Source organism: Ranitomeya imitator, chromosome 1 (assembly GCF_032444005.1).
Source record: "Ranitomeya imitator isolate aRanImi1 chromosome 1, aRanImi1.pri, whole genome shotgun sequence".
Lineage (NCBI taxonomy): Eukaryota > Metazoa > Chordata > Amphibia > Anura > Dendrobatidae > Ranitomeya > Ranitomeya imitator.
Genome location: NC_091282.1, coordinates 351,718,207 through 351,736,656, shown reverse-complemented (window position 1 = coordinate 351,736,656; position 18,450 = coordinate 351,718,207). Strand labels below are relative to the sequence as shown.

Below are 18,450 nucleotides of genomic sequence, written 5' to 3'. Positions count from 1 at the left end.
AAACATTGTAGTGGTTTGGTATTCCGTTACCCGACAATTATGTTGTGGCTCATATTGAAATCTCTCTAAACTGATCAATGCTATTACTAAATTTTCACAAATGTTCCAATAAGTTTAAGTAATGACTTCCCTTAATGCAGATGGATTTTTTTTATTCTAATGAATCTCATGGGATATCCATATGTCAAGAGACCTCCATAATGGCCTTAAATGACCTTTTCAGATGTCTCTGACTCGGTAGTTTCTTGTATAGAAATGAGATGTAATAGTTATAAGCGGATGTGTTTAAGTGCATCTATTTTTATTTTCCCTTGGGGCTTCTTTCACAATTGGAAAAAATAATGTTGGCCACATTCCATGTGGAGATCAGATGGCAGAGGATCAGGGAACAACTCCTAGGTCGCAGTGGAATATGCCCTAACATTTATTTGGTAATTACAACATTTTTGTATGTTTCCCTTCCTGTAGTGTTGTGCGGCTTCATTCATCGAGACTCTGGAAGCCTCATCTCTTGGCCTCACGCAAGAAGAATTTAATAGTTTAATGCAGGGCTCAGAAGTTACAACTTTTATTTCAAATAGTGGACTAATTACATTGCAACAAATAGAGAAGAACAACAAGCACCTAGCCGAACTGCGGCATCGACAGGATCTTCTGTTCCAAAAAGCCAAGAGCCTTAGGAAAGAGGTGGAAGCCTGGCTTTTGTCTGTACAGGGAGAAATTCAGGAAATCATCCGTAGATTCCCCCTGGACACTAAAGCTTCAACAGCAAGTTGTGTATGATGTAGCTCCAGATGAAGATACATTCTAAGCTGCTATTGATCCAGTTCAGTCTGTGCTGATGAAGGATTTTTCTCTAAATACTTATTTAACACTGATTTTGTACTATTGTATTTACATGATTCTTCAGATTGGTACTACGTTTTCTATAATCAAAAATGGCAGAAATATTTTGTAATATTTTGGCTGTTAACCTACAAATTTAGAAGGAACTGCTATTAGTTGAATGTCCTTAGTAAGATAATTATAGATAATCCAGGTTATTTGGAAACTTGTCATTAAAGCACGCTCAATTTTTTTTTATAATACAAAGTTCACCTTTGGTTGAATTATTTTTTTAGAATATCGACCTCTGGTCAAACATTAATATAATTTAATAAAGTATATATTTATGGGGGGTTTTTCTGTTGTAAAACAAACATTACAGACCTCTGATACATAGAAGGTGGAAAATACCAGTATTTTCTAGGTCAAGTTTAACTGTTTTAATTATTCACTGCTCGAAAAAATAAAGGGAACAGTTACATTATGGTGTTTAACTCCAAGTTAATCACACTTCTGTGAAGTCAACCTGTCCACTTATGAAGCAACACCAATTGTGAATCAATTTTTGCTGCTGTTGTGCAAATGGAAAAGACAGCAGGTAGAAATGATAGCAATTAGCAAGACAGCCCCTATAAAGAAGTGGTTCTACAGGGGTGACCATAGACCATTTCTCTGTTCTCATCCTCTATGGCTGGTGTTGTGGTCACTCTTGCATTTTGTCATTGTTCTCACTCCTAGAGGTAGTGGAATGAGGCGGTGTCTACAACCCACAGAAGTTGCTCAAGTAGTGCAGCTCATCCAGGATGGCACATCAATGTGAGCTGTGGCAAGAAGGGTAGTTTTTAGGGATGAGCAAATAGCTTTAGATAACTCCTTATTCGAATAGTTATAGCGCTTACCGAATAGCTGCATCAGGAACCCAGATACCTGGAGCGCTCCTGCTGATCAGCTGTTCATCGCCGCAGCTGCATAGGTCGCGGCTGTGTGACAGTCACAACACATGCATGGAGAGCCCAACAAACAGACTCTGACATGGGGTGACTGCACATGTCTGATTTCAGAATGCCTATTGCATTGTTGTGATGGAGATAAGCAATCAGCATCTCTCCTGACCAACAGTCTGCTGCATCCTGTAGCTAGCAGGGGGTTCAATCAACATTAGCCTAATGTGTACGGGGCCTTATATATTGACGGAAATCTATATAATTGTCTAAGGGTCACTTCCGTCTTTCTGTCTGTCACGGATATTCATTGGTCGTGGCCTCTGTCTGTCATGGAATCCAAGTTGCTGATTGGTCTTGCCAGCTGCCTGTCATGGCTGCCGCGACCAACCAGCGACGGCCATAGTCCCATTAGTCCCTCCCCTGCAGTCAGCGCCCGCTCCATACTCCCCACAGTCACCGCTCACTCAGGGTTAATGTCAGCGGTATTAGACCGTGTTATGCCGCGGGTAACTCACTCCGTTACTGCCGCTATTAACCCTGTGTGACCAAGTTTTTACTATTGATGCTCCCTATGCAGCGTCAATAGTAAAAACATCTAATGTTAAAAATAATTAAAAATAAAAAATGATACTCACCTTTCGCGACGCTCCGGTGACCGCTCCATGCAAGTGGCAGGTTCCGGTGCCGTGTATGGGAGAAGGACCTGCCAGGACGTCACGGTCATGTGACCGCGACGTCATCACAGGCCCTGCATGCGAAGAACCTGCCATGACGTCACGGTCATGTGACCGCGACATCATCACAGGCCCTTCTCGCACAGGGCCTGTGATGACGTCGTGGTCACATGACCGTGATGTCATGGCAGGTCCTTCTCGAGCAGGCGCGCAAGGCCTGTGATGACGTCGCGGTCATGTGACCAAACTACAAGGGGCCCTCGGAAGATAAGTATATGTTTATTTTTTAACCTGTGACATACGTAGCTGTGCAATATACTACGTGGCTGGGCAATATACTACAGTCATGGCCAGAATTTTTGAGTGACACCAAAATTATATTTTCACATGATCTGCTGCCCTCTGGTTTTTACTAGTGTTTGTCTGATGTTTATATCACATACAGAAATATAATTGCAATCATATTATGAGTACCAATAGGTTATATTGACAGTTAGAATGAGTTAATGCAGCAAGTCAATATTTGCAGTGTTGACCCTTCTTCAAGACCTCTGCAATTCTCCCTGGCATGCTCTCAATCAACTTCTGGACCAAATCCTGACTGATAGCAGTCCATTCTTGCATAATCAATGCTTGCATTTTGCCAGAATTTGTTGGTTTTTGTTTGTCCACCCGTCTCTTGATGATTGACCACAAGTTCTCAATGGGATTAAGATCTGGGGAGTTTCCAGGCCATGGACCCAAAATCTCTATGTTTTGTTCCATTAGCCATTTAGTTATCACCTTTGCTTTATGGCAAGGTGCTCCATCATGCTGGAAAAGGCATTGGGCGCCAAACTGCTCTTGCACGGTTGGGAGAAGTTGCTCTTGGAGGACATTCTGGTACCATTCTTTATTCATAGAAAACTATATGTGATATTTGCGCTAAGTTCACCTATATGAAGCCATAAATAGTTAAAATACTAGGAAATGTCATAAACAAGGTTCCGCATACAGGACTGTGATTAACAAGATGTGTTTACCTTAATATCAAAGAAAAGGAAATCTGTGTCCAGTGCTGACATGTGGAAAGGTCCTTCACTCATGTGCTGAAAGGTTGGTATCTGAAGCCTTCTCTGAATTTCTGTTCCGGAAATATCCAATAGGTTGCAGAGCAAATAGTAGTATAGGAGACGCTGTCCCGGCCGGTGACTAGCGTGCTCCCCCAGAGCTTGGTAACTGCCGTGCACAGGCAGTGGCGGCCGCTAGTATAGAGCTGAAGCCGACAAGGTGCAGGACCTTGTGTGACGTCACAGTCACGTGATGTGTACACGTGACCAGCTGCAAAGCTGCGGAGCTACTAATAGCACACAGGACCAAATAAACCTACGCGTTTCAGAGTCACTGACTCCATCATCATAGGATATTTCCGGAACAGAAATTCAGAGAAGGCTTCAGATACCAACCTTTCAGCACATGAGTGAAGGACCTTTCCACATGTCAGCACTGGACACAGATTTCCTTTTCTTTGATATTAAGGTAAACACATCTTGTTAATCACAGTCCTGTATGGGGAACCTTGTTTATGACATTTCCTAGTATTTTAACTATTTATGGCTTCATATAGGTGAACTTAGCGCAAATATCACATATAGTTTTCTTTGATTAACCACTTCTGGGACGATTGGGAGTGATTTCGTCCATATACTTGCTGCTTATTCACCTGAAGCAACTAAGCAGCGCCTTATGGTTCATTTTAGACATTCTTTATTCATGGCTGTGTTTTTAGGCAAGATTGTGAGTGAGCCGATTCCCTTGGCTGAGAAGCAACCCCACACATGAATGGTTTCAGGATGCTTTACAGTTGGCATGAGACAAGACTGGTGGTAGCGCTCACCTCTTCTCCGAATAAGCGGTTTTCCAGATGTCCCAAACAATCGAAAAGGGGATTCATCAGGGAAAATGACTTTGCCCCAGTCCTCAGCAGTCCACTCCCTGTACCTTTTGCAGAATATCAGTCGGTCCCTGATGTTTTTTCTGGAGAGAAGTGGCTTCATTGCTGCCCTCCTTGAAACCAGCCCTTGCTCAAAGAGTCTCCGCCTCACAGTGCGTGCAGAAGCACTCACCAGCCTGCTGCCATTCCTGAGCAAGCTCTGCACTGCGGGTAGTCCGATCCCGCAGCTGAAACAGTTTTAAGATATGGTTCTGGCGCTTGCTGGTCTTTCTTGGGCGCCCTGGAGCCTTTTTGACAACAATGGAAGCTCTCTCCTTGAAGTTCTTGATGATGCGATAGATTGTTGACTGAGGTGCAATCTTTGTAGCTGCGATACTCTTCCCCGTTAGGCCATTTTTGTGCAGTGCAATGATGGCTGCACGTGTTTCTTTAGAGATAACCATGGTTAACTGAAGAGAAACAATGATACCAAGCACCAGCCTCCTTTTAAAGTGTCCAGTGATGTCATTCTTACTTAATCATGACTGATTGATCGTCAGCCCTGTCCTCATCAACACCCACACCTGTGTTAATGGATCAATCACTAAAACGATGTTAGCTGCTCCTTTTAAGGCAGGACTGCAATGATGTTGAAATGTGTTTTGGGGGTTAAAGTTCATTTTCTGGGCAAATATTGACTTTGCAAGTACAGTAATTGCAGTTAAGCTGATCACTCTGACATTCAGGAGTACATGCAAATTGCCATTAGAAAAAATGAAGCAGTAGACTTTGGAAAAATTAATATTTGTCTCATTCTCAATTTTTGTCCATGACTACGTGGTTGGGCAATATACTACGTGGGCTGTGCAATATACTACGTGGACATGCATATTCTAGAATACCCGATGCGTTAGAATCGGGCCACCATCTAGTATAAAAATAAAGTTATTGCCCTTGGAGGAAGTGGCTTTTTCGTAATTAATGCAACAGTGCTCTGCCGAGCAAGCACTCCTCTATATGGGAGTGTCACCTGTGATGGTTGCATGTGTAGTGCCAGCCTTATAGGAGATGTTTTAGATCTTTTGGATTTTTTTCTGAGCTTTTCTCAGCTGCATAATTTATAATGAACCCAATTGAAAAATAATTCTTAGCCCTAAATACATGCAGTTAACTAAAACAGGGATTTTTGAGTACTCGCCGTAAAATCTTTTTCTCCCAGCCACTCATTAGGGATACAGGACCATGGGTGTTATGCTGCTGCCACTAACTAAACACAAAGATTAGCTCCTCCTCTGCAGTATACACCAGACATTGGCTCCAGCTGAACCAGTTCCATGACAAAGCAGTAGGAAATCAAGAAACATAAGAGTATACAAACGTCAAACCAGAGAACATACTCAAGCTTTCAGGCAAACGGAGGGTGCTGTGTCCCTCAGTGAGTGGCTTGGAGAAAAGGATTTTACGGTGAGTACACAAAAATCCCTGTTTCTCATTCGCCTCATGGGGTGACACAGGACCATGGGATGTCCTAAAGCAATACCTGGGTGGGTAACCTACTTAACAGATCAGACCCCACACGCCAACAGTCGAGATGCGCTACCGCTGCATGCAAGATCCGTCTGCCTAGGCCTGCCTCTGCGGAAGCTTGAGTGTCAATGTGGTAGTGTTCGAGAATGTAAGCAGACTGGACCAAGTTGCACCCTTGCAAACCTGCTCCGCCGGCGCCTGGTGCCGAATGGCCCAAGAGGCACCCACCGACCGAGTGCAGACTGCCTTAATCCCTGCCGGATAGGCTTGTCTCTGACACGGTAAGACCCCTGAATAGCCGAGCGTATCCACCTGACTATTGTGGACTTTGAAGCGGCTAGTCCCTTCCAGAACAAATAGGGCATCCGTCTTACGGAAGGATGCCGTCTGTGAGACGTACCTTCTGAGAGCCCTCACCAGATCCAGAGTGTGAAGAGCCATCTCAAAACGGCGTACTGGTGCTGGACAAAATGAGGGCAGGACAATGTCCTCGTTAAGGTGAAAAGAGGAGACCACCTTAGGCAAGAAGGATGGGGACGGTCCGAGAACCAACAAAGCCTAAAGAAAAATTAGGAAAGGACCTCAACACGACAGGGCGGCCAGCTCAGATACCCGCCTGATTGACGTGACCGCGACAAGAAAAACGACCTTCCATGAAAGGAAGGTCAGAGCTGTCCTGCATTGGTCTGAAGGGAGACTCTTGTAGAGCACCCAGGACCAAGTTAAGGTCCCAGGCATCCAAGGGCGTTCTATAGGAGGGTACCACGAGAGACCTCCTGAATAAAAGTCTTCACCTGCAGCTTGGAAGCGATCCTGCGCTGAAATAAAATGGATAAGGCAGATATCTGACCACCAAAATGGTGGGGATAGAGAAGGCGAGATGAGCATGACTGCGGTCCCCGCACCATGCGAAAAACATTTTCCAGGTGTGGCGATAGATGTGCCCCAATACTGGTTTCCGAGCTCTGGTCATGATGGAAACCACCTCTTGGGAGAACCCCGCATGGGTTAGGACCCAGGATTCAACGGCCAGGCTGTTAAACACAGGGCACCTGAATTCTGGTGGCAAATCAGACCCTGGGAGAGCAAATCTGGTCGATCCGGGAGTCACCAGGGAACGTTGATGACGAGCTGCACCAACTCCATATACTACGCCCAGCGTGACCAGTCCAGAGGGACTAGAATCATTGGAACCCCTTCCGCCTTGATCTTCCTGATGACCCTTGGAAGTAGCGGAAGTGGGGGAAAAACATACGGAAGACTAATCTGATGCCACGGAAGGACCAGTGCATGAACTCTGGCACCTTGGCATTTAGTCTTGATGCCATCAAATTTACGTCCGGAGTCCCCCAGCGATAACAGATCTGTTGGAAGATCTCTGGCTGAAGGGACCACTCTCGAAGTGAGACCCTGATGGCTGAGAAAGTCTGCTGATCAGTTTTCCACTCCCGGGATGTAAACTGCTGAGATGACTGAGTGGTTCAACTCGGCCAGTGGAGAATGTGTTCCACCTCGCGCATTGCCACCCTGCTGCGGGTACTGCCTTGATGGTTGATATGCCACAGCTGTGGCATTGTCTGATTTTATACGGATGGGACGACCCACCAGGAGGTAATGGAACCGTTGTAGGGTCAACCGAATCTCATGGATTTCCAGGACATTAATCAGCAGAAGCGACTCCCGTGTGACCAGGGCCCTTTAGTGTGATGACAAAAAGACTGGTGTCAGTGGTAACCACCAGCCATTGAACCGGGAGAAAAGATTTCCCCTGGGTGAGGGAAGACCGCAACGTCCACCACCTGAGGACCTACTTGACCCACGGGGACAGCCGGGTGAGGGAGAAGCGGTTCCTGTCCCATGCTGCTAGAAGCACATGCTGCAGTGCTGCAGAGGACAGAGATGTAACTGGGCGAAGGAAACAGCTTCCATTGCTGCCACCATCTTGCCCAGGACCCCCATGCCGAATCAGATGGAGTGAGGATATGGGCGACAAAGCGCCCGGGCTCCCTGTTGAAGGGCTAAGACCTTGTCTCGAGGGAGAATCACCAACCCTCGGGAGATGTCCAGGATCTTTTTTAGGAATGATCTCTTTATCCAAGAGCTGGGACGGAGAAAGATTTGTTTAGCTTTATTAGCCAGCCCAAGCGAGAAAATGTACATGGATGCACTCCACGCACGATTGGAAAGAAGGCCCTTTGATCAGAAGGTCATCTAGGTATGGCAGAATTACCATGCCCTGAGTGCAGCATGGACATGACAGCTGCCATAACGTTTGTGAATACTCTGGGAGCGGTGGTGAGACCGAAGGGCAAGGCTGTGAATGGGAAATGTTCCTCGCGCACAGCAAAGCGTAGGAACTTCTGGTGAGGGGGGGGAAAATAAAAAATATCAGGATATGAAGGTAAAGCATCCTGGATGTCGATGAATGCTAAGATCTCCCCCTTCTCCATTGAAGTGATGACGGAATGGAGAGACTCCATCCTGAAGCGCCGGACCCTGACAATCTTGTTAAGGAGTTTCAGGGCCAGAATATGCCACACCATTCCGTCCTTCTTCGGAACCACGAATAAGTTCAAGTAGAATCCTTCGAAGTTCTCTTTTTCTGGGACCGGAATAATGACCCTGACTTGGCATAGCCTATCGATGGCTTGGTAGAAAGGCCGTGCTCTCACCTTTTTTGGGGGGAGGGAAGAGAAGAACCATGCCGGAGGACGGGAGGAAAGTTCTATCTTGTATCCGGAGGACCCCAGGTCCCTGACCTATTCGTCGTGAACGACAGATAGCCAGGCATGACGAAACAGGAATAGACAACCGCCTACTCTGCTGGTGTCAACCGGATAATGCTGCATGCCATTGAGCCGAGAATCTATGGGACCTGGATCTCTTAGAAGTAGATTGCTTGGGTTGGCATTTCCATGACGGGTTGGTCTTATTCGAGACCCCTGTCCCCACGAGGAACGCACCATTCCGGAAGAGGTGGTCGCATTGGACCTTCTCGAATTGCTGCGAAAGGACCGTAAACGCGTCTTGCTGATGGCGAAAGGGTCACCTAGACTTCTGCTGGGGAAGGAATTGTATCTTTTCCTCCTGTGGCTTCAGAGATAAGCTGATCCAGCTTCTCTCCAAATAGACGAACACGCTGGTAAGGCAGAGACATTAGAGTCTTTTTGGACGCAAAGTCCGCTCGCCATTCCCTGAGCCACAGTGCTCGTCTGATGGTGATGGCGTTAGAGGCTGCAAGTGCAGCACAGTTAGCTGCATCCAGGGAAGAGTGTACCAAGTAGTCCCCGGCCAGGGAGATCTGATTGGCCAGATCCACTGCTTCTGGGGAAAGGTCACTATCCTGAATGGATCTGGTCAGGGTATCTGCCCAAGAGACCATAGCTTTAGAGACGCACGCCACGGCAAAGGAGGGAGAGAGTGCCAAGCCTGAGGCTTCAAAAACTGAGCGGGCAAGTTTTTCTGATGGTCCATGGGGTCTTTAATAGAGGATCTATCCTTTTTATAAGAGTGTCTTAGGAGCCAGGTGAGATACAAGTAGATCAACTGGAGGGAATTCGGCCCATTCCTTCCACAGATCCAAAGAAAAACAGTATCTCGCCTCCAGAGGCTTCTGACCTGTGAAACGTTTGTCTGGTCGCTCCCTATGCCGCTGAACTATGTCCTAAAAAAAGGCATGGTTGGAGAAAACCCTGTATGGCTGTTTGGTCCTCTTGAAGGACACAGATTGTTCCGGGGCAGATATAGAGTCCTCGTCAATCTTCAAAGTCTGGTTGACGGCCTCAATGAGACTATCCACCGTCACCTGATAATCCGGTGAGTCTAGGTCGAGGGGCATGTTAGAATCGGACTCAGATTCCTGGTCATTGCGAACCCTGGGTGAGGGGGAGCGGGAAACAGGGCTCACGGATGCCGAGGCACGAGAGGGCCCAGGAGACGTGCTATGGATCCGTTTCCAAGATGTCTCTAGAGTTTTTGACTGAGAACGGCCCCGGCTGGCCAATGGTTCCTGAGAGGTAGAGGAACCCTCTAAGGCCGGGTTCACATTGCGATAACAGCAGTCCGTTCAACACATGCATTAACAAGCTGCTGTTAATGCAAGTACCGATATGTCGTCGCACTAGCGCAGATAGAGCTAGCAGATGCTCTATCTGCGCCAGCAGTGACCGACCCGGAAACGCTGCAGCCCGCGTCCCAGGGTCCGTCACTCAATGATGGCACATTGCTAGTGTACGCCCATTGTGGGGGTGCGCTAGCGATGTGTCTGACATAGGACTTAATGGCGGCGTTAACGGACTGCGTTACACCACGGTGTAACGTAGTCCGTCTAACGGACGCCTCTAACTCAGTGTGAACCCAGCCAAAGACAGGCAGATGAATGCCCCGACCCGCAGAGGGACTCAATCACTTTAGATAGTGAAGCCATGGACTGCAACAGTGATGAAGCCCACTCGGGGGACTAGGTACATTGGGTTCGGTAGTGGTGGAGGGCTCCTGAATGCATTCGGGATCACAAGCCTTGTAGTCTGTCCCCATGGCAATGAAATCTGGCAGGTGGTACATGAGGTGAAAAAATATAGTTACTTACCAATAACGGTATTTCTCTGAGCCCATGACGGCACCACGGAGAGAGGGGATCCGCCCACCAAGGACTGGAAACCTACAGATAAAAAGGCGGTACTTCTCTCCCGCATCAGTTGTTTAGAGCATGATGGGAGCATAAGTTAGAAACAGAATTTAATTCAATTTTATCGGACGACTTAACCGAGATACCACGTGGCTATTTAGTTAGGTACAGACAAAAAGTTCATCCTCCCTACACTCCCTGGTTGCTTCTATGAAGCGGATCAAGCATCTCCTAACATCCAATGTGTGTAATGATTCTTCCTGCTTGTTTTTGGGGTTAGTGCAAAAGGATGGAAGGGATCTCTCCTGTGCTCTATGGAATAAAGAAGCTACTTTTGGGAGGTAGGCTGGATCAATTTTAAGAATTACTCTATCATCCAGGATTTGAGTGAAAGGGGGGTTGACAGACAAGGCTTGTATGTCACTAACCCTGCATGCTGAGGTGAGGACGACCAATAGTGAAGTTTTAAGAGATAGTATCTTTAATGGAACATCTGCTAAGGGGTTGAAGGGAGATTTAGTTAGAGCTGTCAGGACTAGATTTAGATTCCACTGAGCGGTGCTGCGCGAGGCCAGTGGTCTTGACCTCCCTGCTGCTCTAACAAACCTGGAAATCCAATGATTCCCTGCCAAGTCGCAATTAAATAGCACCCCTAAAGCTGCTATGTGGACTTTTAGGGTACTCATGGCCAGACCTATCTCCAACCCCTTTTGCAGGAATTCTAGTATGGCATTCAGGGGAACCTCTTCACCTATTATGGCGCCTGAGGAAGACAGGAATTTTTTCCAGATTTTACCGTATTGTTTAGTTGTAATAGGTTTTCTACTTTGTAGTAGGGTAGATACCAGCCCTGGTGAAAACCCCCTATGTTCTAACAGCTGCCTTTCAAATTCCAGGCTGTCAAGTGTAAACTTGCAACCTGCGGATGTTGTATTGGTCCCTGGAAGAGGAGATCCAGAATATCCGGAAGTACCCAGGGGTCTGAGATGGACATCCTCCTCTGTTTTGAATTCTGTTGTTGAACTCCCTCCTGTGGTCGTGAATGGTACTTCGGCGAGTTCTGTCCATGGACTCCCTCTGGTGGCTGTGAGTGAAGCTGCTGCTTCTGAGGTTCCTTACACAGGTGACGTGGTTTATCCTTTGGTTGGCTGTTCTATTTAACTCCACTCAGATCGTTACTCCATGCCAGCTGTCAATGTTCCTGTGCTGGTTCAGTTCGCTCTTGGATCTGTCTGGAGACCCGTCTCTTCCTGCAAGAAGCTAAGTCCCCGTTTGTTATTTTCTGTTCATGGTTTTCTAGTCCAGCTTGCTTTCATGATTTTGTCTTGCTAGCTGGAAGCTCTGGGATGCAGGGTGGCGCCTCCGCACTGTGAGTCGGTGCGGGGGTCTTTTTGCACACTCTGCGTGGTCTTTTGTAGTTTTTGTGCTGACCGCAAAGATACCTTTCCTATCCTCTGTCTATTTAGTTAGTCTGGCCTCCCTTTGCTAAAACCTGTTTCATTTCTGTGTTTGTGACTTTCTTCTTAACTCACAGTTAATATTTGTGGGGGGCTGCCTTTTCCTTTGAGCAAATTTCTCTGAGGCCAGGTAGGCTTTATTTTCTATCTCTAGGGCTAGCTAGTTCTTAGGCTGTGCCGAGGTGTCTAGGCCTGTTAGGTACGCTCCATGGCTATTTCTAGTGTGTGTGATAGGATTAGGGATTGCGGTTAGCAAAGTTCCCACTTCCCAGAGCTTATCCTGTGAGTTTAACCATCAGGTCATTCCTGGTGCTTCTAACCACCAGGTCATAACAGTACAGCTGGCCCAAAGTATTAATGCATCTCCATAGAGGGATAAGAGAAGCTCTGAGACCATTTTTTTTTTCTTTGCACTGTTTTGTCTTTCTTTTCCCCTAGACCTTTGGGTGGTTCAGGACACAGGTGTAGAGATGGACATTCAAGGTCTGCCCTCTTGTGTGGATCATCTCACTGCAAGGGTACAAAACATTCAAGATTTTGTGGTTCAGAATCCTATGTTAGAGCCTAGAATTCCTATTCCTGATTTATTTTCTGGGAATAGATCTAAGTTTCTGAATTTCAAAAATAATTGTAAACTGTTTCTAGCTTTGAAACCCCGCTCCTCTGGTGACCCCGTTCAACAAGTAAAAATCATTTTGTTGTTGCGTGGTGACCCTCAAGACTGGGAATTTTCCCTTACGCCAGGAGATCCTGCATTGAGTGATGTTGATGCGTTTTTTCTGGCGCTTGGATTGCTTTATGATGAACCAAATTCAGTGGATCAGGCAGAGAAAATCTTGCTGGCTTTGTGTCAGGGTCAAGATGAAGCGGAGGTGTACTGTCAGAAGTTTAGAAAGTGGTCTGTGCTTACTCAGTGGAATGAGTGTGCCCTGGCGGCAATTTTCAGAAAGGGTCTTTCTGAAGCCCTTAAGGATGTCTTGGTGGGATTTCCCACGCCTGCTGGTCTGAATGAGTCTATGTCCTTGGCCATTCAGATCGATCGGCGCTTGCGTGAGCGCAAAGCTGTGCACCATCTGGCGTTATTCTCTGAGCATAGGCCTGAGCCTATGCAATGTGATAGGACTTTGACCAGAGCTGAACGGCAAGAACACAGACGTTGGAATGGGCTGTGTTTTTACTGTGGTGAATCCACTCATGCTATCTCCGATTGTCCTAAGCGCACTAAGCGGTTCGCTAGGTCTGCCACCATTGGTACTGTACAGTCTAAATTTCTTTTGTCCGTTACTCTGATTTGCTCTCTGTCGTCCTATTCTGTTATGGCATTTGTGGATTCAGGCGCTGCCCTGAACTTGATGGACTTGGAGTTTGCCCTTGCAGTATCCTATTCCATTGAGAGGAATTGATGCTACGCCTTTGGCCAAGAATAAGCCTCAGTTCTGGACTCATTTGACCATGTGCATGGCTCCTGCACATCAGGAGGATATTCGCTTTTTGGTGTTGCATAATCTGCATGATGTGGTCGTTTTGGGGTTACCATGGCTACAGGTTCACAACCCAGTATTGGATTGGAAATCAATGTCTGTGTCCAGCTGGGGTTGTCAGGGGGTACATGGTGATGTTCCACTGCTGTCAATTTCGTCTTCCACTCCTTCTGAAGTCCCTGAGTTTTTGTCGGATTACCGGGATGTATTTGATGAGCCCAAATCCGGTGCCCTACCTCCTCATAGGGATTGTGATTGTGCTATTGATTTGATTCCTGGTAGTAAGTTTCCTAAGGGTCGACTGTTCAATTTATCGGTGCCAGAACACGCCGCTATGCGGAGTTATATAAAGGAGTCCTTGGAGAAGGGTCATATTCGCCCGTCGTCTTCACCATTGGGAGCAGGGTTCTTTTTTGTGGCCAAGAAGGATGGCTCTTTGAGACCTTGTATTGATTACCGCCTTCTTAATAAGATCACAGTCAAATTTCAGTATCCTTTGCCGCTGATGTCTGATTTGTTTGCTCGGATTAAGGGGGCTAGTTGGTTCACCAAGATAGATCTTCGAGGGGCGTATAATCTTGTGCGAATTAAACAGGGCGATGAATGGAAAACAGCATTTAATACGCCCGAGGGCCATTTTGAGTACCTGGTTATGCCATTCGGCCTTTCTAATGCTCCATCTGTGTTTCAGTCCTTTATGCATGACATCTTTCGAGAGTACCTGGATAGATTCATGATTGTATATTTTGATGACATTTTGGTCTTTTTGGATGATTGGGAGTCTCATGTGAAGCAGGTCAGAATGGTGTTCTACGTCCTTCGTGCGAATTCCTTGTTTGTGAAGGGGTCAAAATGTCTCTTTGGAGTTCAGAAGGTTTCATTTTTGGGTTTCATTTTTTCCCCTTCTACTATCAAGATGGACCCTGTTAAAGTTCAGGCCATTAATGATTGGACTCAGCCGACATCTGTGAAGAGCCTGCAGAAGTTCCTGGGCTTTGCTAATTTTTACCGTCGCTTCATCGCTAATTTTTCTAGTATTGCTAAACCGTTGACTGATTTGACCAAGAAAGGTGCTGATGTGGTCAATTGGTCCTCTGCGGCTGTAGAGGCTTTTCAGGAGTTGAAGCGTCGTTTTTCTTCTGCCCCTGTGTTGTGCCAGCCAGATGTTTCGCTCCCCTTTCAGGTCGAGGTTGATGCTTCTGAGATTGGAGCAGGGGCTGTTTTGTCGCAAAGAAGTTCTGATGGCTCGGTGATGAAACCATGTGCCTTCTTTTCTAGAAAATTCTCGCCTGCTGAGCGCAATTATGATGTTGGCAATCGAGAGTTGTTGGCCATGAAGTGGACATTCGAGGAGTGGCGACATTGGCTTGAAGGAGCTAAACATCGCGTGGTGGTCTTGACGGATCACAAGAATTTGACTTATCTCGAGTCTGCCAAACGGTTGAATCCTAGACAGGCTCGATGGTCGCTCTTTTTCTCCCGTTTTGATTTTGTGGTTTCATACCTTCCGGGATCTAAGAATGTGAAGGCTGATGCCCTGTCAAGGAGTTTTGTGCCTGACTCTCCGGGTGTTCCGGAGCCGGCGGGTATTCGCAAAGAGGGGGTAATTTTTGTCTGCCATCTCCCCTGATTTGCGGCGTGTGCTGCAGAAGTTTCAGGCTGATAGACCTGACCGTTGTCCATGGAGAGACTGTTTGTCCCTGATAGATGGACTAGTAGAGTTATCTCTGAGGTTCATTGTTCAGTGTTGGCTGGTCATCCTGGAATCTTTGGTACCAGAGATTTGGTGGCTAGATCCTTTTGGTGGCCTTCTTTGTCACGGGATGTGCGTTCTTTTGTGCAGTCCTGTGGGACTTGTGCTCGGGCTAAGCCCTGCTGTTCGCGTGCCAGTGGGTTGCTTTTGCCCTTGCCCGTCCCGAAGAGGCCCTGGATGCATATTTCCATGGATTTTATTTCTGATCTCCCTGTTTCTCAAAGGATGTCGGTCATTTGGGTGGTTTGTGATCGCTTCTCTAAGATGGTCCATTTGGTACCCTTGTCTAAATTGCCTTCCTCCTCTGATTTGGTGCCATTGTTTTTCCAGCATGTGGTTCGTTTGCATGGCATTCCAGAGAACATCGTCTCGGACAGAGGTTCCCAGTTTGTTTCGAGGTTTTGGCTGTCCTTTTGTGCTAAGATGGGCATTGATTTGTCTTTTTCTTCGGCTTTCCATCCTCAGACTAATGGCCAAACCGAACGAACTAATCAGACTTTGGAAACATATCTGAGATGCTTTGTTTCTGCTGATCAGGATGATTGGGTGTCTTTCTTGCCTTTGGCTGAGTTCGCCCTTAATAATCGGGCCAGCTCGGCTACTTTAGTTTCTCCTTTTTTCTGTAATTCTGGTTTCCATCCTCGTTTCTCTTCAGGGCAGGTTGAGCCTTCGGACTGTCCTGGTGTGGATACGGTGGTGGACAGGTTGCAGCAGATTTGGACTCATGTGGTGGACAATTTGACATTGTCCCAGGAGAAGGTTCAACGTTTCGCTAACCGCCGGCGCTGTGTTGGTCCTCGACTTCGTGTTGGGGATTTGGTTTGGTTGTCATCTCGTCATGTTCCTATGAAGGTTTCCTCTCCTAAGTTTAAGCCTCGTTTCATTGGGCCATATAAGATTTCTGAAGTTCTTAATCCTGTGTCATTTCGTTTGGACCTTCCAGCTTCTTTTGCCATCCATAATGTGTGCCATAGGTCGTTGTTGCGGAGATACGTGGCGCCTATGGTTCCCTCCGTTGATCCTCCTGCCCCGGTGTTGGTCGAGGGGGAGTTGGAGTATGTGGTGGAGAAGATTTTGGATTCTCGTGTTTCGAGACAGAAACTCCAGTACCTGGTCAAGTGGAAGGGTTATGGTCAGGAAGATAATTCCTGGGTTTTTGCCTCTGATGTTCATGCTGCTGATCTAGTTCGTGCCTTTCATTTGGCTCATCCTGATCGGCCTGGGGGCTCTGGTGAGGGTTCGGTGACCCCTCCTCAAGGAAGGGGTACTGTTGTGAATTCTGTTGTTGAACTCCCTCCTGTGGTCATGAATGGTACTTCGGCGAGTTCTGTCCATGGACTCCCTCTGGTGGCTGTGAGTGAAGCTGCTGCTTCTGAGGTTCCTTACACAGGTGACGTGGTTTATCCTTTGGTTGGCTGTTCTATTTAACTCCACTCAGATCGTTACTCCATGCCAGCTGTCAATGTTCCTGTGCTGGTTCAGTTCGCTCTTGGATCTGTCTGGAGACCCGTCTCTTCCTGCAAGAAGCTAAGTCCCCGTTTGTTATTTTCTGTTCATGGTTTTCTAGTCCAGCTTGCTTTCATGATTTTGTCTTGCTAGCTGGAAGCTCTGGGATGCAGGGTGGCGCCTCCGCCTGTGAGTCGGTGCGGGGGTCTTTTTGCACACTCTGCGTGGTCTTTTGTAGTTTTTGTGCTGACCGCAAAGATACCTTTCCTATCCTCTGTCTATTTAGTTAGTCTGGCCTCCCTTTGCTAAAACCTGTTTCATTTCTGTGTTTGTGACTTTCTTCTTAACTCACAGTTAATATTTGTGGGGGGCTGCCTTTTCCTTTGAGCAAATTTCTCTGAGGCAAGGTAGGCTTTATTTTCTATCTCTAGGGCTAGCTAGTTCTTAGGCTGTGCCGAGGCGTCTAGGCCTGTTAGGTACACTCCACGGCTATTTCTAGTGTGTGTGATAGGATTAGGGATTGCGGTTAGCAAAGTTCCCACTTCCCAGAGCTTGTCCTGTGAGTTTAACCATCAGGTCATTCCTGGTGCTCCTAACCACCAGGCCATAACACTCCTCATCCAGGAAAACCATGCCCTTTTTGGCCAGAATGGAGCTAATAAGACTACGCGAGCTCTGTTCTCCCGAATTTTCCTCACAACTGCTGGTACTAGAGCTATTGGGGGGAAAAGCATAAGCCAGCTGGTGGTTCCAAGGAATCAGGAATGCGTCTAATGCTACTGGGTTCCCCAGTGGTGTTATGGAGCAAAATGTGTCTACTTTTTTGTTCAGATCGTTCGTAAAGAGGTCTATGTGTGGCAATCCCCACCTCTCCGAGATTTGGTTGAATACAGCCGGGTTTAATTCCCATTCCCCTTGTTTTAGGCGGGATCGACTCAGTCTGCTTTGCGATTGTCCACCCCCTTTATGTGAAGGCCTGTCAAAGACTGTAGGTACTTTTCCGCTATCTGGAAGATTGATTTTGCCACCCTCATTAGAGATTGGGAATGGGTGCCCCCCCCGGTGATTCAGGTATGCTACCATCACTCTATTGTCTGACATTACTCTGACATGATGCGAGTGAAGGGGATTTATGAACTCTAAGAGTGCAAACTTGACTGTGAGAAGTTCCTTCATGTTGGAAGATACACCATTTAGGCTGTCTGACCAGACCCCCTGAGCTATGAGATCGTCCAGATGGGCCCCCCACCCACTGGGACTTGCATCTGTGGTTATTATTTTTGAGACCGGGGTTACCAAAGGGACGCCATGGGACAGATTGTCCCATGACATCCACCAATCTAGGGAGTGTATTGTGTTTGGAGACAAACTGAACCGACCTTCTAAATTTTACTTTTAGAGAAACTTCTTCTGACAGAATTTGCCATTGAAGATCCCTTGAATGAAGTTGAGCCCATTGGACTGCAGGGATGCAAGCAGTCATGGACCCCAGGAGGGACATTGCTTGACGTAGGGATATGGAGGGTAGATCCCTCATTCTGGACAAGAGACCGACCATCTTTTGTATTTTTTTGGAAGGAAGGCGGCAATCCTGCCTGACAGAGTCCAATGTGACACTCAGATATTCCTGAATTTTGCATGGTATCAACTTGGACTTTGCCAAGTTCACCAGCCAGCCTAGGTTCTCTAAGGAGTGCATGACCTTTTTTAATTGTCTCTCGCAATGCTGAGGAGAGTTGCCGATTACCAGGAAATCGTCGAGATATGGCACGATTAGGGAGTTATGCTCCCTTAGGTGGGCCAT

The 18,450-nt window shown here is 46.9% G+C and overlaps 1 protein-coding gene across 3 annotated transcripts in view; it reads left to right on the top strand.

Moving 5' to 3' along the window:
• LOC138672353 (rab5 GDP/GTP exchange factor-like) overlaps positions 1–1,092 on the top strand; it is a 44,437-nt gene extending 43,345 nt beyond the window's left edge. For all 3 annotated transcript variants that reach the window (XM_069760298.1, XM_069760306.1, XM_069760303.1), the window contains one exon: positions 469–1,092. In XM_069760298.1, the coding sequence (XP_069616399.1) occupies positions 469–783 (315 nt within the window). In that variant the 3' untranslated portion in view covers positions 784–1,092. The remainder of the gene's footprint in view (positions 1–468) is intronic.
• Positions 1,093–18,450: the final 17,358 nt, after the last annotated feature.